This window comes from Equus quagga, chromosome 1 (genome assembly GCF_021613505.1).
Source record: "Equus quagga isolate Etosha38 chromosome 1, UCLA_HA_Equagga_1.0, whole genome shotgun sequence".
Taxonomy (NCBI): Eukaryota; Metazoa; Chordata; class Mammalia; order Perissodactyla; family Equidae; genus Equus; species Equus quagga.
Window position 1 is genome coordinate 96,607,460 of NC_060267.1, and position 21,091 is coordinate 96,628,550.

Genomic DNA, 21,091 nt, shown 5'->3' on the forward strand with positions numbered 1-21,091 from the left:
TGAGGAGAAGATAATCTAAACAGTACTCAAAGCTGCAGAAAACAGAGAAGAGGAGAGACTCCCAACTTGTTTATGAGGCTAGAAAAGATGATGACGAGAAAGAAAAGTTCTGTGTCAGACGTACTCTGTAGATAGACCCAAATTTCCAAACGAGAACCACAGACCACAGCAGCGACACATAAAAAGGGAAGATTCTCGGCTGAGTGGGGTTCAACCCCAAAACGCCAGGTCAGTTCCAAATTAAAGATGCTAAGCATGTGGTTCATCACATTCACAGATTAAAGGGAAAAAAGTCCATGATTATCTCAACAGCTGCAGAGAAAGCACTAGGCGGAACCCAATCTCTTTCGTAACAAAAACGTGCAGCCAACGTGGGATCCCGGGATGGGGAGTCTGTCTAGCAACCATTGCACTTCACGTGAACATTCCCATTCATTCATTCATTCACTCATTCATTTATTTTTATTATTTTTGGTGAGGAAGATTGGCCCTGAGCTAACATCTGTTGCCAATCTTCCTCTTTTTGCTGAGTAAGATTGTCACTGAGCTAACATCTGTGCCAGTCTTTTATTTTCTATGTGTCAACGCCACTGCACAGCTTGATAAGTGTTGTGTAGGTCCACGCCCAGGATCTGAACCAACGAACCCCGGGCTGCCTAAGCGGAGCATGTAAACTTAACCACTACGCCACTGGGCTGGGTCCCTGAACATTCCCTTTTAACTAAGAAACGAGGTAGACGGCCACAACCACTGCTCCGATTCAATACTGTCTTGGATAATGTCATAGCATAAGAGAAAGAAACGAAAACTACAAGGATTGGAAAGGAAGGAATAAAACTATCATTGTTCGGGGGTGATACCCACAAAGAGAACCCCAAAGAATTGACAGCTGATTCAGTAAAACTGAGGGGCGTTTCGCAAGGTTTCTGGATAGGAGACCAATTCTGAGGCAACCTAGAGCTGCCGCACGCCTGCAACAGGAAACAACAGCACGTTTGCTACAGCAGCAAAAACACAGAGCTCCGGGCGGCCCTAACCAACGACGCACAGGGCTTCGTGCAGCGTGTTCACTGTGCGTGGAACACGTCAGAGAAACGTCAGATAAACATCGTGGGTGGGAGACGCACTGTCCCCTGACGTGGTTTATGAGTGGGTGCAGTGCCAAGCAGAGCCCCACCCATGGGCTCTTTCTAAACTTACAGAAAGGGCAAAGGGCAAAGGAGGACCAGGCGGGCATGTCCTGCCAGATGTCAAGGGGACGGTGAAGCCAGAGGGACGAAGACGAGTGTGCTGCCAGGGCGACTCGGGCAGAGGGGCCGAGGGTCCCAAACCACCCCCGGGTCCAAGGACTCATGAGGTGGACTGGACTCAGAACAGTCCTGCTCACGGCAAAGGTTCACGTCGGGGAAAGGAGGCAAAGTGACATCAGCAGCGGGAAAGGTGGAGGGCAAAGAGCAGAGGAAACCAGGCAGAAGCTTCCAGAGTCCGCTCCCGGCAGAGCCACTGGGACAAGCAGAGCTGCTCCTTCACGGCTGTAATAACACGTGCAGTGCGTGTTGTCCGTCAGACTCAGCACCTGATGTCTGTACCGGGGCTCTGCCTGGCAGACACCCACACTGCAGACGGCCGGAAGGAACAAGTGTCCACAGAGACCATGCTGTGGCATGGTCCAGGCACAGGGAGCCACCTCACCATTTAGCGACAGGTTCACCTCAGCCAGGGAACCGTTTACCAGCCACGCTCCCGAGGCCAGCCGAGGACCAGCCTTGCAAGCAGGCTGTTCTCAGGACAGTGTCCGACCTGCTCCATTAACCCTCTTTTGCACAAGGCAGTTCACAGAGCAGAAGGCACAAGGAGCTAGTGAACATGTGAAAAGACACTCAACTTCACGGAGACTCAGAGAAAGACGAGTTAAAATACATGGAATAGGGGCCGGCCCCGTGGCTGAGTAGTTAAGTTCGCTCGCTCTGCTTTGGCGGCCCAGGGTTTCGCAGGTTCAGATCCCGGGCATGGACATGGCACCGCTCATCAGGCCATGTTGAGGCGGCGTCCCACATGCCACAACTAGAAGGACCCACAACTAAAATATACAACTATGTACTGGGGGTATTTGGGGAGAAAAAGCAATAATAATAAAAGATTGGGAACAGTTGTTAGCTCAGATGCCAATCTTTAAAAAAAAAACACGGACTATAATTTTACACCAACAGGAGTGGGAAGACGGACGGTTTGACACCACCAACGGGGAGTGCAGCTCATGTCGTAACTCAGCCCGTCACAGCATGACTCTGGGGTGGTCTCCACAGTCTCAGCTGCGGCTTCAGGAGAGCAGGGCTGCTTCTGGGGCAGCAGAAGAGATGCTTCTGAGATGCAGAAGCTCTCAGGATCCTCATGCAGAGCGTGAGCCGGGGACGTGCAGCCTGCACACATCCCTCCGTCTCCCACTTCCCCGCACAGTGAGAGCGGCCAGCCGGTCCCATTGTACTCGCTACTGTGACTCAAGTGTCCTGAGCGGCAAATGCACGGTCACTCAGAATCTCTCCTTCTGCAGGCATTCAACCAGGGGCATCCAATGGCATCACTTTGGGTAACTTTTGCCACATCACACCACGGACCACCAGTGACCTCTTTACCACTGGAGACAGTGCCTTTAAATCTATCAGATTAGGAGACCGACGCGGAGAACGCATCCTGAAGACCCTACCCTGGAACCACTTCTGGAACCAACAACTGTCTGAGTCAGGGTCGCCTAGAGAAGCAGAACCAGCGGGAGAGACAGAGAGAGACTGATCACAAGAACTGGCTTACGACGTGGGGCTGCCCAGGCACATCTGGGCCCGTAGGGCAGGCCGTCGGGGGATCACGAGCAGCAGGACCACTGTGCGCACGGCCTGGAGCCGTCCACCCCGGAGGGAATTTCTCCTCTAACCTTGGCTTCGCTGAGGTGGCTGAGGGCTCAGGTCTGGGTGAGGTCCTCAAGGCCCACGCCACTCTTGTGACTGCCCCCTCTGACCTTTGGCTTTCGTGTAGACATACACGGCCTCTTCTCGCAGCCAGGCTTTTGGGAGCGATCATAAATTTTAGCATCCTATGCCATCTGGACAGGCTGAGAATTTCCCAAATCACTGAGTTCTGCCTCCTTCTCACTTGACAGATCTCCTCTCACCCTTGATGACAAGCAGCAAGGAGACCCAGGCCGCACCTTCGGCTGCTGGGAGGTCTCACAGCTGAATACCCCTCAGTTCATCTGTGAATGGCCTGCTCCCCCTCAAGCTCAGGACACAGCACCACTGCGCTCTCGGCCACCGTGCGGCAGGGACCACTCCTCCTCCAGGGACAGGTGGCCCCACTTCCCTGAGCCCTCGCCAGCAGTGCCTTCTTGTTTTCGTAATGCTTGTAAGTGTATTGAGAATGCTCATCACGAAAGGTACAGAAAATGAAACCCAAAGCATAACCCTTTTATACAAAAGGACTAACCCATCGACTCAGGAGGTCTGATGGGGAAACATGTGATTTGGGAAGATCCATAGAATAAAACATTAAAACAGCCAAAGGGATGCAATGGCTCCCACTGCAAAAGCGGTTCTCTACAGAAAATGCCGTAAGGGCTGTCCCTGCGTCAGAGAGAGCATTACGGGTGTGACTGAGCAGACACACACTTGTCCAATTGTCCGGAATGTTCACCTGAGCAAACAAGCCTCGAAGCTACAGAGACAGATGAAGGAGAACACAGAGCCCACCACTTCATAGAGCCTGTGCTGAAAATACAGAATTCACTAAGCGCTCGGATCAGAAGACCTAGGAGACGGAACAAGTTACAAGGACTGTGGAAAGCCTACCACTGAGACTCAGCCATAACTAGCAGGTTAGCACACGGAGGACAGGACCTGGCCTGCACCTCTCAGGTTCACGTCATGAATAATACCAATGAATCCCATGTCCTGTGTCCCTCAGGGAGGGGACTGGGGTGCCTGTGGTCTGACAACCTGGGATGTTCTCATGTTCTTGGGCATAGACATCCCAGCTCCAGCAGGTCAGCTTCCCTTTCTTCCTCCACACCCGCATTCCCACCAGCAGTCTGTTCTCAGCTCTGTAGGCGCTCCCCAGACGGACCAGCTTTCTCTGCTCTTCCCCTCCCTTCCCTGAGCCCTCACCAGCTCAGCCCTAAAAACCCGCATGTCTACCAGCAGCCTGTTCAAGGCCGTCTACGCCTTTTCTAGCAGGACCCTCAAAACTCCTCTAGCCTCTGCCCACTACTTGATTTCAACGCTACTTCCCCGTCTTTAGGTGCCGGCTGCAGCAGCGCCCCCCTCGGGCACCACAATCTGGGTGTTGTCTAGTCTTGCCACAGCAGCTTCCACAGCATCAAACGCAGCTCGGTGGGAGTCTAGTCCAGGTGCGCCCTGCGGCTCTGCTCAGAGGCTCCACACAGAAACCAGGGTGCTGGCAGCTGGGCTCCGTGCAGGCACCCACTCCCAGGCTCCCTCGGCGCCGGCAGGACCCAGTCCCTGGTGGCTGCAGGAGTGAGGTCCCTGTCTCCCTGACGTGCGGCCTCCACCTTCAAGCAACGACAGCACATCCAAGCCTTCCTGGGCTTTCAGTCTGGCTCCTGCCTTCCATTTCTGCTTTTAAGGGCTCACGTGACGACACTGGGTGCACCAAATTTTGGATTTGGAAAAATCCAAAATAATCTATTTTGAGGTCAATTGATTAGGAAATTACACCTGCAAACCCTTTTTGCCACATAATGTAAAAATTCACAGGTATAATATGGCGAGGGAGAACAAGGGGCCAACCCTGCCTCCCATCTGGTGGAGACCCCTGCACTTTCGGGGGCTGGTGGAAAGTCACCTCCCCCTGAGCCCCGGGTCCCGGACTGCTGATGCCTTGCCTCGCGTCCTTGAGGAGCAAGGCTGGTCCTTGCAGCCCCCAATAAGGTGGAAACAACTCTGGCTAGGAGACAGAGGGGTTTCTATAGGGAGGGCAGCCAGCGTTACCCTTGGCACAACCAGCTCCTCCTTTCCTAAATGCTGGGACCAGGCCTCCAGGAGACGCAGCCCACAAGGAGCCAGGGATGGGGGAGAGAGTGGACATTCGCCAGGAACGCCAGGGTCCAGTACAGGAGACGGGGCTCCGACCAGGCAGGGCCTGTCTTCCCCCAGCTCTGCCTGCCCCCGCAGCCTCCCCACATTCAGGCCAGCAGCACGGGCAGGTCTCTATTTCTCCCACCTCAGCTTCCTCACTAGCAAGGGAGGGACACGAAGAATACCGTTCCTGGGTGTGCCGGAAGGATCTGGTGAGCTGAAGCACACATGGCTGCCTTCCCAGGGCCTAGCGCAGTGTGCGTGGAATGGCAGTGTGTTCTTGTTACACATCACCTACTGATGGACAGACCCCACTGCTCTGCAGTCCCAGGGCCCCTGAACAGCTCTGTGCAGTGGCCAGCTTTCTGGTGAGCCTGGAGACCCCTTCCCAGAAGAATGTTTTTAAATGTATGAAAGAAACCACATATTAAAAATGAAAATGATGATACAGCCATCTCTGTGCTCTTCCACAGCAGCTCAATTCTCAACAGCCAAGAAGTACAAACAGTCCAAGTGTTGACTGATGAATGGCAGAGCAGATAAACACACTGTGGTTCATCCGTACAATGGAACTTTATTTGGTCATAGAAAGGAGTGAAGCACTGACAGATGCTACAACATAGATGAACCTGGAAAATACTATGTCAAGTGAAAGACGCCAGCCACAAAAGCCCACATGTTGTAGGATTACACTTTATGAAATGTCCACAACACGCAAATCTAGAGAGACAGAAACCAAACTGCCATGGGCTGGGGGAAGGGGTGGTGGGAGAGACCATTTAATGGGCCATGAAAATGTTCTAAAATTGACTGTGGTGACGTTTGCACAACTCTGCTAACGTACAAAAAACCAATGAATTGTGCATTTTAATGAGTGAATTATGTAGCATGGATTATATTTAAATAAACCTGTAAAAAAAAGTTCAGCATCCAAGTTCAGACCCCTGAAATTCTAAGACCCCTGGTCCGGGTTTCCTTATGACCCTGGGCTGGTCCCTCCCTGCGGTGGGTGTGAACAGAGCCTCCTGCAGGGGGAGCACCCTGCACCCCAGATGACCAGCATCTCCTCTTGGCTTCTGGGAGGAGGGAAGGGCCTTATGGATGCAGTGTTTCCAGGGGCCAAAGGCCAATGAGGGACTGGGACCACCCAGGGTCTTCCTGTGTCAGGCCCACTCACCAAAGGAGCCACGAGGGCTGCAGCTGGCAGACCCCATGTGCCAGGAAGCTGTAAACATCTCTGTCCTTGACGACAGTGTCCCTGACAACTCAGGGGAGCTCTGCCCTCTGTGGCAACCCCAGACACAGCCCTGTTCCTAATGGACACAAGGCCAGACAGGGAGACAGCAGGGCCCTGAGCCCCAGGTCTGCTCACCTCAGCCGCCCTGCGGTGGTCCTCGCCGGTGCCCAGCACGAGCACATCCACGCCCAGACAGCGGAGGCTCCGTGCCAGCCCCTGCAGCATGCTGTCACACACCACGCGGAAGGCTCTGGCCTGGATCTCCGGGGTGGTGTCCTCGCCTTCAGCCACAGGCACCTGCAACACAGACCTGCTCAGCAGCCCATGGCCACCTCTGGCCCACTCTGGACGTGGTGGGGACCTGGGGGCCATGTGGTCAGCTCTTTTTTTTCACTTTAAAAAGAGAATCATGAGCAATATGCACTCAGTGCAGAAAACAGCAGAAAAAACAGACAGGCAAAATGATACAAGGTCACCCACCCCGGACCCCAAGAGGGGCCTGCACACAAATTCTTGGGTTGTGTGTGCACTGGGGCAAGGGGCTCAGGGCTGTCAACTTAAAAAGCAAATTTGCCTGTTATTTTGGCTCAAACGAGTTTATTTGGGAATAGTCCAAAGAATTGTAACTCACTATACACATGTTAAGCAAACCACACGCAAATCTGGAGAACAAAGAGGGAGCTGCTTTTATAGAGAAAAGTGGAGAGGGAGGGGCTGCTCTAAAGGGAAGTCCATTTGGGGAGATCACATCAGGGTGACAAGGGCTCCTCATTGGCTGGGCTGTGGCGTTTCTGATTGGCTGAGCTGCGGCGTTTCTGACTGGCTGGCCTGTGGCATTTCTGACTGGCTGGGCTGCGGCATTTCTGATTGGCTGAGCTGTGGCGTTTCTGATTGGCTGAGCTGCAGCATTTCCGATTGGCTGGGCTGTGGCGTTTCTGATTGGCTGGGCTGCAGTGTTTCTGATTGGCTGGGCTGTTCCCAGGTGGGAGAGAAGTCTTCCCTCAGATGTAAAGTGGTTGTACTTCCTGTTTGGAGTGATTGAGGATGTGCTGGGGCCGGCGCTGCCCTGCAGGCCCTCCCCACCCAGCTCAGTTCAGGTTTCTGTTATTAATCTCCAAGCATGTGCAGGGGGACACAGCTAGATGCTGCCCTGAACCTTGGTCGGGGTCACATCAGACCTGGTGTTAGGAGGGCTGGGGACCCCTCCTCCTCCAGGAAGCTAACCCATGGTTCTGCTTTCCTTCTCTCCAGGCAGGGGGTCCATCATGGAGGCACCCGAGCCCTACTGGAAGCAGCTGATCCCCCCAGGCCTCCACCCCTGTAAGGTCCCAGTTTTAAGGACAGTGATTCTCCTCCCTGAGGATCCTGATGAAGGGACCCGGAGGAACTTCACCCACCTGCTGCGGCAGGGCTGAGGCCTCCTGTCGGCTGGGCTGCTCCCGGGCCCCCGGTCTCTGGCTGCGCCCTGGCCTCAGGCTCTTGGCCAGGTCCTCCGACAGGTGGAAGCGGGTGGGGTCTCTGCACAGCACTTGGTACACCTCCAACAGGCAGTAGGCGTCGGTGGCTGGGGTGGGCAGGGGTTGGCGTCAGCCTCCAGTGTTTGGGGTGTGGGGGTGTAGGAGTGTGGGGGGAAGTGGGGGCTGCGCACCTGCATAGACCAGCTGTGCCTCACTCAGTGGCCGCCGGTCCCAGTTGGAGAGCTGCTGCCTCTTGTCCAGGGGCTTGCCCAGCACCTGCTGCACCAGGAGGCTGAGGCCCCTCGGCCCCTTGGTCCCATCCACGCTGGGGGCTGGCATGTCCACCACCCGCATCTGCCAAGACAGTGCCCCCTGGAGGTGAGGGGCCTGCCCTGGAGAAGGAACAGCCAGTGCTGGGGCAGAAGGGTGTGGGCGGCCGAGGCAGTCACTGGTCAGCTCTGGGGGTGATGTCTTAACCCCCAAGGGTGTGTGCAAGGAGCTCCTCGGAGAGGAGCCCAGAGCTGGTTCTAGGGAAAGTGTGGGGTTGTGTGCTGACACTCCTTCCCTGGGGGACCCTGTGCTCTGGGGCCCTGGTGACTTGTGGCCAGGGAGCAGGGCTGGGGCCAGCCCAAAAGTTACTGAGAGACCATGAGCAAGACCTGACCACAGACAGCCCACCAGCTTGTGGTGGAAGATCCCTGCCCAGGCGTGGCTGTGTGGGTAACTCAGTAGAGCGGGGAGCAACCCCCTGGGATCACAGATGCCCCCACCCCGTCCCCACCTCTGCCCTACTGACCTGCCTGTGCACCTGCTGCAGGTCCAGGCTGCCCCGAAGCTGCTTCTCCACGTGGGCCAGGGCAGGGCAGGAGGCTCCTAGGCTCCGCAGGTCCCCTGCCATCCCATAACCTAGGGGCAAGGGCTATCGGTGTGACAGCCACTGGACGAAGAGGCCCCAGCCTCACCCCGGCACCCTCCCCTGGGGCAGGCAGGGCTGGGGTGCAGGGCCAGGGGCTGTGCTCACCCAGCTTGGTGATGGAGGGGTCTGAGAGCAGCCGGAGCACCAGCTGAGAGAAAGCCTGGGACGTCTGCGAGAGCACCAACAGGTCCAGGAGGAACACGTGGCCCTCCACGGCCACCTGCATGAGCGACACCTGGGGCCGGCCCCCCGTGCCAAACGAGGGCCTCCACTCCAGGTCCACGCCGACCAGGCCTGGCTGCAGACAGAGGGGCAGTGTGAGCTGGCACAGCTGAGCCTGACGGCCAGAGTCCAGCTGAGGTGGTCTGCGTTGGGAGGGCCTCATCACCCCGTGAGCTCTGCCAAGAAGAGGTTAAGTGCCCAAGGGCAGGTGTCTCAGGGCGGGCCTCACGTCGGTGGGATGAGTGCCCGCTCTGCGGGGCGCCTGGGGGTGGGGCAGGATGGAGAGCCAGGTGCGGTGGGGGCTGCTGTGGACCCAGCACCCAGAGGCCTGACGAACAGCCAGAGCTGGTAACCAACCTGCAGCAGCTCCTCCTCGTGCCTGGCCAGGTCCTCCCACGAGGCCAGGAAGTGCACATTCTCCCTGGTGATGGGCAGCTGGTAGTAATCGTCCCTCCTGTCCTCAAAAGGTGCCTCGGCCATCCTGGGAGGAGAGGAGCTGTGGCACCCCCAGTGCCCTGGGTCCCTGGTGCCCCCAACCCACCCCAGCACGTCCAGCCTGACTGGAGCAGGGCTGACCCGGAGGGGCAGGGGTCTGCTGGGTCTGGCCTCCTGTATCCTCCACCCACACACCCCTGCCCTCCCAACTGTGGTTCCTCCGGCTCCTGGGGAGTGCAGCCTGGTGGGGGATGTGGCTCTTGGGTCTGTGGACATGGTGGTTAGGATCCCATCTGCTCTTTGCACCCTGCATTCTGGGAATGAGAGCCTGCGCCCATTCTTAGTTTCTTCTCTCTTTTTTTTGGTGAGGAAGATTGACCCTGAGGTAACATCTGTTGCCAATCTTCCTTTTTTTTTCCTGCTTGAGGAAGATTAGCCCTGAGCCCACATCTGTGCCAGTCTTCCTCTATTTTGTATGTGGCATGCTTCCACAGCACGGCTGATGAGTGGAGCAGGTCTGCACCTGGGATCCGAACCCAGGAACCCAGGACACCAAAGTGGAGCACATGGGGCTTTAACCACTAGGCCACCAGGCCAGCCCCTTGGTTTTCTCTTATTTTCTAATTCCTAAGCCACTGGCATTTGTGACCCATGGAGTTGTTTCCCAAGAGTATGTCGCCATTGTGGCCACCTGAGCCTAGGGGGTGCTCACCTCTCCTGGAGCCTGAGTCGGCTGAGTTCCGCGGCCACTGTGGCCGGCAGCCGTGCTTCGGGCAGCGAAAGGTCCAGGGCACACTGGGCGGCTGTGGCTGTGTCGCTGTGAGAGGTCAGCAGCTTCAGCAGCTGCTCCTGCAGCCACTCATTCTGCCCCACTAGGTCCTGGGGGGACAGGACGTGGACTGAACTGCCTGGCTCTGCCCTGAGGGGCTGAGACAGTCCTGGCAGCCCCAGGCCCACACCTCACTCCTCAGACCTGGCTCTGAGTCCCTGGGAGGAAGAGACTGTCCCCTGAAAGCCAGAGCTCCCGTGACCACCACTCTGCAGTGACTGAGATACTGAGGGGCCTCGACAGGGCCAGGGCGAAGGGCCACCATCCTCAGCCCACAGCCCAGCCCGACTCCACGGCCTCAGCCAGGCCCTTCTCCTCATCTCCAAGCCCCCACCCCACACTGCTGCTCTTGCCCAGATCTGCCAACAGCCCCTCCTCGTGGCACCCTGCCCCTGGACCGTCTTTCTAGAACATCCTCTCCACCCTTGTACCCCCTTGGCACCTCCTCACCCCCAGCCCTCTGACCAGCTGTTAGGCTCAGGGGTGGGTGAGGCCACAGGACACTCCTGCACCCATGGTCCAGAGATTGGACATACAGGGTGGCCCTTGGGGAGGCAGTGACCATGGGGGCCACACAAGGCTGTCTCTCATCCAGCTGGGGGCTCCATACCAGTGCCCAATGCAGGAGCAGAGAAGCTCACGCAGCCGCAGGGCCTCCCACCCCAGCCTCAGGAAACCTAGGCTGAGGCCTGGCCAGCTGCACCACCAGGTTTCCGATGGAGGTCTCAGTCCTGGCTGAGCTCTCGTGTCCATGAAGTCACAGGTCGCCGTAGCTCAGTGAGAGGAGATGGGAGCCCACCCTGCCTGGAGTCTGAGCCCCTCGTCCTTCTGACCTCCAGCCCCCAGGGCCTCCGTGCTCCCTGAGGAGCCCTGCTGGTTGATGGGCAGGGCCACCTCCCCAGACAGCGCTGTGCCCCCAGTAGCTGCAGGCCGTCCGCTTCCCACAGGCTGCGGGTTCCCACGTGGACGACAATATGCGGAAACCCCTCCACATTCTTCAGGATGTCCGCTGCCCTTCCGGCTGGCTCGGCCTTGGCACCCAGGGGGGACTGGCCTTCCGGGACTTGCCCGCGGGTCCGAGTTCCTCTCTGGTGACTCACTCACCACCCCCCCCCATCACTCCAGGGGTGGCTCAGTGCTGCCCCCCACTGGATGCCACTCAGGACACCAGATGCTATGCTGTCCGCCCAGGAGAAGGTGACTCCCAGGTCCACTGACCGGCCCACAGTTCTTGTACACGCTGCCCCCGGGTTCCCACAGACCCCCACCTTCCTCCAAGGCCATTTCACCTGGGGTTGAGGAAGCTCCGTGCTCATGAAGACCCCTGGGGTCAGGGGACAGCTTGGCTTCCATGGTGACCCCCGCCTCCAGCTCAGGTCTAAAGGACAAGGGCTGCCAGAGGGTCTGTCCTGATGGGATCTGCGGCCCCAGGCCTGGGCGTGGACCTTGCAGTCCAACTACTCGCTGCCCTGCATCACCCCAGGGGGCAGTTGCCTCTTTTCTAGGGGTCTGGGGGCTCAACCCTCACTGGGCCTCGGGGGCGTACAGAGCCGTGAGCAAGCAGGGCACCCGAGGACAGTCTAGCGTTTTCTCTCAGTGAACATGGCGGAACCTTCAGCAAACCTCTCCTCCTCCATCGCCTGGGGCCCTGGACAGGACAGGTGAAGGGGGCTCCTGGGTCCCGGGCCACTCTGGCCCTGCCTTACCCAGCGGGGTCCTCTTGCAAAGCCTGCCCCCTGAGTGTGCCTCTTGCACACCGCCTTCTGACAGGGGTGGGCATACCTGAGGCCCGGGGTCCAGCTTCCCCTCAGGTGTGGCATCTCTGCTCAGAGGGGAGGGGCCCTTTCTCTGCATCGTCTGCTCCCCCACCTGCCAGGCCATCGGGGGAACCGACCCAGCAGCTCGTGAGCCATCTGGAAGCTGTCTGGCCACACCCACGCACACGTGAGCCACATGCACACACTTTCTCAGGGGAACTCGTCCCCTGGCCTTGCCCAGGCCTCAGTTGAGTGCCCACACCAGGCAGGGCCTCCAGAAGCCCGGTGGGGGCTGACAGGACCCCTCCAAACTCACCTGCACGTGGTCGGCCCAGTTCTCCTGAGACATGCTTCTCTGCAAAAGTGAACACCAAGGTGACCTTCTCCAGCAGCAGCCCAGAGGCCGAGAGGCCTGCCGGGACACCCACCGCACAGGCCCGAGCTCGCGCCTGCCACCAAGGGCCACGCACCTCCACAAACCGCTTGTAGCACAGGTACCGCAGGGCAGCCAGGCGCTGCTGGGCCACAACGTTGGGACACAAGGCTGAAAGAGAGGGCCGGGCTCAGCGCCGGGGAGCCAGTACGGGCTGGGGGGCGCATAGCCCTGCCCATCTTCCCACTCCCCTCCCCCCCACTCTCCCCGCCCCCGGCGGCCTTGGCCTCTGCTTGGTTCCACCCCACACCAGAGCCGCCCTCCAAGCCTGAAGGTGGGTGCCCCCCGCCCGGGCAGAGCCCCAGAGCCCTCTGCCCACCCCTCTAACCAGCACCTTGAGTCCCACGGTGCCCCCGGCTGAGCTTCCCTCTGCACAGGTGTCCTGAGGGCAGCAGCCCACCAGACGTTCCCGCCTCTTCTCCAGGCAGGGCCCTTCAGGACACGCAGGTCCTTCCTCCACCGGAGTGTGAACTCCTTGAGGAAGGGCGTCCTGCTCACGTGTTTACAGTCTGACGTTTGCTCACAGCCTCACTTCCATATTCCATCCAGAGCCCGAGGAGGCCCAGGAAGGGCACTGCCCAGCCAGCCAGCCAGCTGCTGTTCCTCCTTCATGGGGCCGGCTGTCCTCGAACCCTGGTGGGTCCTGGTGGGATGCTGACCACAGAGCCCTGCCCACCCACGCCTCTCGGTGGGGGCCTGTCTTCCCCGGACCTCAGCCGGGACCTGCCTGTCAGGGCTGTGGCCGCCCCGGCCAGCACCCACGCCCAGCACGGGGAGCACCTTTGCTGCAGGGATGTCATCTGAGCACAACAGAGGCCAGTGCTGCCCAGAGGCTGGAGCTCGCCAGGCAGGCAACCAGCCACTCTTTGGATGGGGGGCAGGGTGCCCTCACTCCCCTTCCTGCCCAGGCCAGATGCAGGACCTGGAGGGCTCCAGACCCTGCGGATGTGCCCTGCAGGCCACTTGGGAACCCTGACAACACTGCACAGGTGGTGCTTAGACAAAACCTGAGGCAGGCATGCAGAAATGAATGAATTCCTCAAAGAAGGAAGGAATTGCTGAAAGAGGAGCCCTCTGGGCAGAGACAAAGGCCAAAGGCCAAGGTTCCTGCTGCAGCGGACGTACACTCAGATCTGCAAACAGACAGAAACCAGCTTTCCTGACACGCCTACGATTTCACACATCATTTTGCCAGTGGGGTACTTTGTCCAATGCCTCCTGAGACGGCGCCACACTGACAGGAGGAATTCACGCGGCAGCCCGCACTGAACGCCAACCCAAACCCGGACGCTCTTGCTCACGCTGCAGGAAACAGATCTTCACAGGCAAAGGTGCAGACAAGCGAGGCCCGACCACCTGATGTCCAACGAAGACCTGGGCCACACTGCGTCCCGCTGCCTCGTGCCTGGGCTCCACCCGGGACCCTGGCCTGGGTGGGCTGGGGGCAGCTCAGGGTGGAGGGGCGAGCAGGACCTCCAGTCCTCTATCTGTTTTCTGTCCACCAACAGAGGACACGCCGCGATGACAGACACACGGCAAGGACTGCAGGGGGCGCCGCTCCCCCTCCCTCTGGGTGGGCAGTCTTTAGGACCTTGAAATGCTGACTTGTATTGTCTCAAATTAGGAACTACCAGGTCTCCTGCGAAGGGGCAGCCCTGCAACCCTGAGGCCTCTTGTCTGGGACAGACCCCTGGAGCCAGCTGGGGAAGCTGCCGAAGGGCCCGGGGTGCACGCACATGGAGGGAGGCCTGGGTGGGCACCTGTATCCCGGGCGGACAGCCTCCCTGCTCCCCAGCGGGGCCACTGGCCCAGGCACCCACAGGAAGCATGTGCCCCGCCCTCTGTCCGCCGGCCCTCCCAGCCCTCCACAGGCTCAGGAGAGGAGGGCCTACCATCCAGGGGAACTGGGCACCAAACCTGCTCCAGCCTCGGGCATGGCTGTGGCTGCGTGTGGGGTGGACCCTCAAGGGGGCACACTCTGTCCTGGGGGCACTGGGCTAAGGCCAGTCTGAGGCCTCCAAAGGCCCCGGGCCTGCCGAGGCCACAACCCAACCCCGAGTGGGAGCCAGGTCGGTCAAGGGAGGTGTGGCAGGGCTGCCGGAAGGAAGGATGGCCCTGCTCAGAGCCTGCACCCCAGGCCCAGCCGTGGCCCCCTGCACGGCCTGCCCACACGCCTGGTCCGTAGGCCTCACACCCGCTTCCCTCCCCCTGCAGGGTCCTGGGTCCTGGGTCGGGGAGCCTCTGCCAGGGAGGCGGCACAGCCCTCACCTCGAGAGCAGCCACCATCACCCCTCCGGGTGATCCTGTGCCGAGCTCCCCGGGGAGCCCCTGCTGCAGGCAGCCTGGCCTGGGTGTCCCCACTCCACCTTCCCGCTCAGTGACACCAGCAGGGTTCCCTGACCTGGCGCCCAGGACAGGCCCGCAGGTGACCTCTGCATGGGGCAGGGCTCCTGAGAGGGGAGAGGGACCTGCCCCCGGTCCACTCCTTTGGCGTCAGCACAGAGGCAGCTCTTCAGCTGCAGGGACTGTGGCCCCACACTCCAGTCAGCCCAGCCACTTTGGCACTGCAGGGCTGGGCCCCTCCTTGGAGCTTCTGGGTCTAAAACTCCACCCTCTTGATTTTATTCTACAGCCTGAGGGTGGCCCCTTCCGGCAGCTGTTTCCCCTCCCCATGCCTCAGGGGTCCCACTGCCCGGCCAGTCCTCTCAGATCCAGCCCATGCTTCAGGTTGCGTCCCCTTTGCCAGCAGGGCCAGCAGCTCTTTGCTCCTGGCTGACCCTGATGGACCCACTGCCAGTCTGCAGATGTCCACACCTCTTCTTGTTTCTCCCATCCTCACACCTAATGCCAGCAGAGGGGCTGTTTAAAATCATGAACCAAAACCTCTCAATGTTGCGCCTCCATATTTACAAAAAGCCACAAACAGTGTTCTCCTTTCTGCAGGCCGGCACCTTCATGCAAGGCTGGAGACTCGCACACACACTGATGCTGACTAGTCTCCCAGTGAGTGAGGCAGAGAAATCAGACAGTGACAGCCAAGGAGGGGGCTGAAATTCAGACAAAGACCAGAAAGCAACTAGGAGTAGGATGTTCAAAGAAAAAAAAGGCAAAATCAGAAATATCTTCAGGGGCTGGCCCAGTGGTGCAGCAGTTAAGTTTGCACATTCCGCCTCAGTGGCCCAGGGTTCACCAGTTCGGATCCTGGGTGCGGACACCGCACCACTTGTCAACCTATGCTGTGGTAGGCGTCCCACATATAAAGCAGAGGAAGATGGGCACGGATGTTAGCTCAGGGCCAGTCTTCCTCAGCAAAAAGGGTAGGATTGGTGGCAGATGTTAGCTCAGGGCTAATCTTCCTCAAAAATAAATACATAAATAAATATCTTCAGGGAACAGGAAGCCATACAGAGTAAAATGGCAGGTCTCAAAAAGAACCAAGTTATAACTTCCAGAGCTGGAAATACAACAATCGAAATATAAATAGTGCATGGATTTCATAGTACGCTGGACACAGATGAAGAGAGAATTAGTGAAGTAGAAGGGAGAGCAGAAGAAACTACACGACACAGAAGAGAAGGGATGTAAAATACACATGGCGTTAAAACCCACGGAGGAGAGAGGAGAAGAGCGGTCATGCGGCGTCCCAGAAGGAGGCTCGAGGGAGGAAAGGGGAAGAGGCAATGCCTAAAGAGACAATGACTGAGAACTTCCAGAGCTCGTTGAGGACACCAATGCGCAGACTCAAAAGGCCCAATAAATCCCAAGCAAGATAAATAAAATGAAATCTATAACTAGTCTCTTGAGAGTGAAACTGTAGAATACCAAAGACAAAGGAAGATCCTAAAAGTATCCAGAGAAAAAAGACAGATTGCTTTCAAAGATGAGAAGATAGATTTCCTCATAACAGCACATTTCAACCCAATCAAACGACTGACATTAGATGAAATATGGTCTCTGATCACAATGAGGCTAAGAGACCACACCAGAAGGATAACTAAAAATGTCACATAGCTTAGAAATTAGGAAACACGCTTCTAATTAGCCCATGGGTGAAAGAAAAGAATTACAAGAGAAATTAGAAAATATCTTGAGCTGAAAAATAATAATAATGTTGAAACTTGGAGAATATATTTAAGAAGAAAGAAGGCTTAAAATTTAGTTTAGTGGGCTGGGGCGGGCACACAACAGAGAGGATCAAAAAAGCCAAAAGCAAAGCAACAAAAGCAAAAATCAACAAATGGGATGATGTCCCACCAAAATCTTCTGCTCAGCAAAGAAACCATTAATAGAACGAAAAGGCCACCTAAGGAGTGGGAGAAAGTATCTGCAAACCATGTATTGGATAAGGGGCTAATATCCAAAATATATAATGAACTCATACAACTCAGAAGCAAAACACCTCAAATAACCCAATAAGAAATGGGCAAAGGACCCAAACAGACATTTTTCCAAAGAAGACATACAAAGAGCCAACAAGTACACGAAAAGGTGCTCAACATCACTAATCATCAGGGAAAGGCTAATCAAAACCACAGTGAGATATCACCTCACACTTGTCAGAATGGCTAGTATCAAAAAGACATGAGGTAACAAGTGTTGGCAAAGACATGGAGAAAAGGGAACCCTCTCGCACCGTTGGTAGGAATGTAAACTGGTGCAGCCACAATGGAAAACAGTATGGAGATTTCTCAAAAAATTAAAAATAGAAATACCATGTGATCCAGCTATCCCACTACTGGGTATTTATCCAAAGGAAACAAATCACTATCTCAAGAGATATCTGTACCCCACGTTCACTGCAGCGTTATTCACAACAGCCAAGACATGGAAACAACCCGAGTGTCCATCGATGGACGAGTGGATAAAGAAGATGTGGAATATACATACAGCGGAATATTATTCAGCCATAAAAAAGAAGGATCCTGCCATTTGTGACAATACAGATGGACCTTGATGGCACTATGCTAAGTGAAGTAAGTCAGATAGACAAGACAAATACCATCTGACCTCATTTATATGTGGAATCTAAAGAAACTGATTCCTAGATGCAAAGGACAGAATGGTGGCTGCCAGGGGCAGGGGTGGGAGTGTGGGCAAAATGTATGAAGGGAGTCAGAAGTACAAACTTCCAGTTATAGGGTAAGCAAGTCCTGGGGATGTCATGTGCAGCACGTGACTAAAGTTCACAATACCATATCATATAGGCCTTAGCATTTCTCACGCTAAGAAAAAAAACTAACTATCTAGGTGATGAATGTTAACTAAACTTTTGTGGTGATCATTTTGCAAGATATATGTACATCAAATCATTATATGGTGGTACACCTAAAACTAACACAACGTTATATGTCAATTATATCTCAACAGAACTGGGGACAAAAAGCCTAAAGTTACTTGAAAAGGCTAAAAGTTCCAGTGAGACTGATCAAGAGAAATAAAATAAGAAAAAAAGAGAAGGCTCAAATAACTAGTATCAAGAATTCTGCAGACACTTGAAAGACAGCAAGGGGATATGATGAACAACTTCTGACAGTCACTTGGAACTGTAAGTGGAATAGACAAATTCCCTGAAAAAAAAAACACATTTCAGGAAAGGAAAGTCTGAGTCCAACTTCAGGTGTGAAAACAGATGCAAAAATCCTTAAATAAAAAAAAGTTGGCAAAGTAGGCCTGGCAATGTATATAAATGGTAATGCAACATGACTGAGATGGGGCTACCACAGGAATGCAAGGTCGGTTTGACATTGTAAAGTCAATTCGTGTAATCCAACGTATTAACAGACCACTAGGGAAAAAGCCTGTCATTATCCCAACAGATAATGCAGAAAGAACATATGATAAAATTCAACATCCATTTCTGATTAACAGTCTCAGCAAACTAGGAATTGAGTAGAATTTCCATAATCTAATAAAGTGAATCTACAAAACATTATCAGTAATCTGTAATCTACATTATCAGTAATCTACAAAACATAATCAGTAAGACTTTTCCTTTGAAGTGAGTGAAAGACAAGGATGCCCATGATCACCACGGGGGAGGAGGAAGGAGCACAGGCCAGGCCCAACCTCCCTGCAGACAAGCCAGGTGGGCAGAGGGGCTCGCAGACCCCAGTCTGCTGCTCAGTGACCAGGCCTAGGGTGGGCTGCAGAGGCGGAGCAGGGCAGGAGACAGGAAGACAACACAGGGGTGGGCAGATCCTGGTGGGGCTGAACCACAGGCCGCACTAGCCCTGTGCATCCCTGGGCGTGTGCAGGTGGGCTCACCCGCCCCCGTTGCAGGATGTGGAGGCCTCACTCACCTGGGTCCAGACCGAACCGCTCCAGCAGGTGCAGGACCTGCCGACTCAGCACTTTGGGGCTCAGCTTCTCCAGCTTCAAGGAGGTCACCTTCGGGTGCTGCCTGCGGGGAGAGAGACATGGCTCCTGCCTGGCGGTGCTTTCTTTTTAAGTTAATACATTTTAAGATTTTTATTTTCACCAGTCATACACGTGCACAGTTTAAAAGCCAAGTAATTCTACAATGCTGATAGAAAAGGCAGCATGTCACCCCACCCCGCCTGGCGCCAGCTCCTTGCACAACAATTTTGTCATGGTCTAGAATTTGTGTCCATGTTTCCCAGTTCACCTGTATTGTGATCTCTTGATTGTTCAGTTTTAGGTATTTTGTATGGACACCTCACCATGGAAGTCTCTCCTTCCTCACCCTCCCCAAATAATAATATCCGAGTTTTCAGTTAATTCGTACATGCTGCGTTTACAATACTACAACTGTGCAAATATTATCAGCAGCTAAGCCACAATCGCCAGCTCTCCACGGGGTTGGTACTTGTCTAGTTTTATTGCTTCCTTAGTTTCCCGTCCTGAGAACCGAGCTGACTTTACCCCGGGCTCACCACGGGGTGAGCAGGCCACACCCACCCCCAGCCGATGGCTGCCCCCCAGACCCCTGCCCATTGTGGTCTGTGTCACCTTGCACCCCTCCCACGTCCAGGCTGTGGCAGAGCGACTCCACAGCAGTCTGCCAAGGTGGGGTGCGTGGAATGTGCATCTGGAGACGGTGCATGTGTGAGGCCTGTACTCTGCCTGGGGGTTCGGCTGAGCTGAGACTTCTGGGGTGAAAGAACTTCCCTGAGCACTGGGCTCAGGGCCCCGTTTGACCCCTGCTCTTTCTGAGGTTTTGAGGGTTCTTCTTGGCCACAGCGTGGGTCTTCCTGTCCACTCGCTGGCCACACTGCAAACCCACTCAGCCTGGCTGCCACATCCCTCTGACTGGGAACCGGCCCTCATTGAATTATTTGGTAATTTCCTCCCTTCCAGGTTCTCTTTTCTTTCTTTCTGGAGTTCCCCTTATTTGGGTACTGGGCCTTTTTGACAGAATCTCAAATTGTTTTTTTAAAATCTTTTCTCTCTGATTTTCCTTCTCTTTGTTTCGTACTACTTTTTGGATGAAATCTTCAAATCTATCTTGCAAACCTTTTGTTAAGCTTTTCATTTGCCATCGTATGTTTTATTGACCAGAGTTCTGTTCGGTGTTCTGAAAGCTCCTGTGTATAGTCTGTCACTTATCACAGACACAGCATCTCCGTAAAGATCTGGATCACAGATTCGTGATTGTTTTAATCGCTCCTCCACGTCCGCTGACTGAGGTCTCCCAGCCCTGGCTATGCTCTCCTGCCCAGGAGGCTTTTTTGGGGGGTAGAAATTGACAAACGGATTCTAAAATTCATATAGAAATGCAAAAGTTCTAGAATAATGAAAATGACTTTGAGTCAGAAGAACAGAATTGGAGAGTGAAGACTTTAACACTTACCATAAAGCTACAGTAGTCAAAGCCAGGCGGTGCTGGCAGTAAACCGACAGACAAGTCACAGAACAGAGTGGGGAGTCCCGAGACAGCCCTGCACACATTCGGACAGCTGACAAAGACGTGAGGACAGCTCACGGGAACGCCCAGTCTTTTACAACAAAGGAACACTTAGACATCCACATGTGAAAAAAGAGCTTCAACTATAGCTAGCATCATATATAAAAAAATTCCCTAAAAAACGTAAAACCTAAAATTATAAAACTTCTAGAAGTAAGCATAGGAGAAAATGTGCCCTTGAGTTAGGCAAAGATTTCTTAGGTACAACACTAAAAGCACGATCCATGATTTTTTTTTAAAAAAAATTGATAAATTGGACTTCAATAAATTAAGAACTTTTGTTCTTTGAAAGACATGATTAAAAGACTGAAAAGATAAGGGTAAAATGTCTGCAAATAACATATCTGATAAGGGACTTTTACCCAGATTGTATTTTTAAATCTCTCAAAACTTAGTTACATGAAAACAATCAACTTAATTTAAAAATGTGCAAAAGATGGAGCAGCTACTTCTCCCAAGAAGACAGACAGATGGCAAATAAGCACATGGAAATATGCTTGACATCACTAGTCATAAGGGAAATGCAAATCAAAACCACAATGAGATATCACTACATGTCTATTAGAATGGCTAAAGGGCAAAAGATCAATCACACCAAGTATTAGCAAGAATATGGAGCAACTGCAGTTCGCATTTGCTGCTGGAGGAAATGCGAAACAGTACAACCATTTTGGAAAACACCTTGGCGGTTTCTCAAAAAACTGAATACACATCTCTCATGTGACCCGGCCAGTGCACTCCTAGGTATTCACCTGAGAGAAATGAGAGCACGAGTCCACACAAAGACTGGCCATGAA

At 54.7% G+C, this 21,091-nt stretch overlaps 1 protein-coding gene across 17 annotated transcripts in view; it reads right to left on the reverse strand.

Annotated features, from left to right (window-relative positions):
- EXD3 (exonuclease 3'-5' domain containing 3) overlaps positions 1-21,091 on the reverse strand; it is a 95,220-nt gene that overhangs the window by 21,711 nt on the left and 52,418 nt on the right. For 16 of the 17 annotated variants that reach the window (XR_006889885.1, XM_046670395.1, XM_046670374.1 and 13 more), the window contains 10 exons: positions 18,670-18,770; positions 12,408-12,481; positions 12,254-12,292; positions 10,064-10,230; positions 9,274-9,397; positions 8,800-8,992; positions 8,575-8,684; positions 7,970-8,132; positions 7,719-7,885; positions 6,457-6,618 (listed from right to left, as the gene is read on the reverse strand). Coding sequence is in view for 16 of the 17 variants with exons in the window: in XM_046670395.1 (XP_046526351.1) it covers positions 6,457-6,618; positions 7,719-7,885; positions 7,970-8,132; positions 8,575-8,684; positions 8,800-8,992; positions 9,274-9,397; positions 10,064-10,230; positions 12,254-12,292; positions 12,408-12,481; positions 18,670-18,770 (1,300 nt within the window). In the remaining variant the exon portion in view is untranslated. Of the gene's footprint in view, positions 1-6,456; positions 6,619-6,901; positions 7,347-7,718; positions 7,886-7,969; positions 8,133-8,574; positions 8,685-8,799; positions 8,993-9,273; positions 9,398-10,063; positions 10,231-12,253; positions 12,293-12,407; positions 12,482-18,669; positions 18,771-21,091 lie in introns of those variants that run through there. The other variant, XM_046670404.1, reaches the window with a different exon arrangement.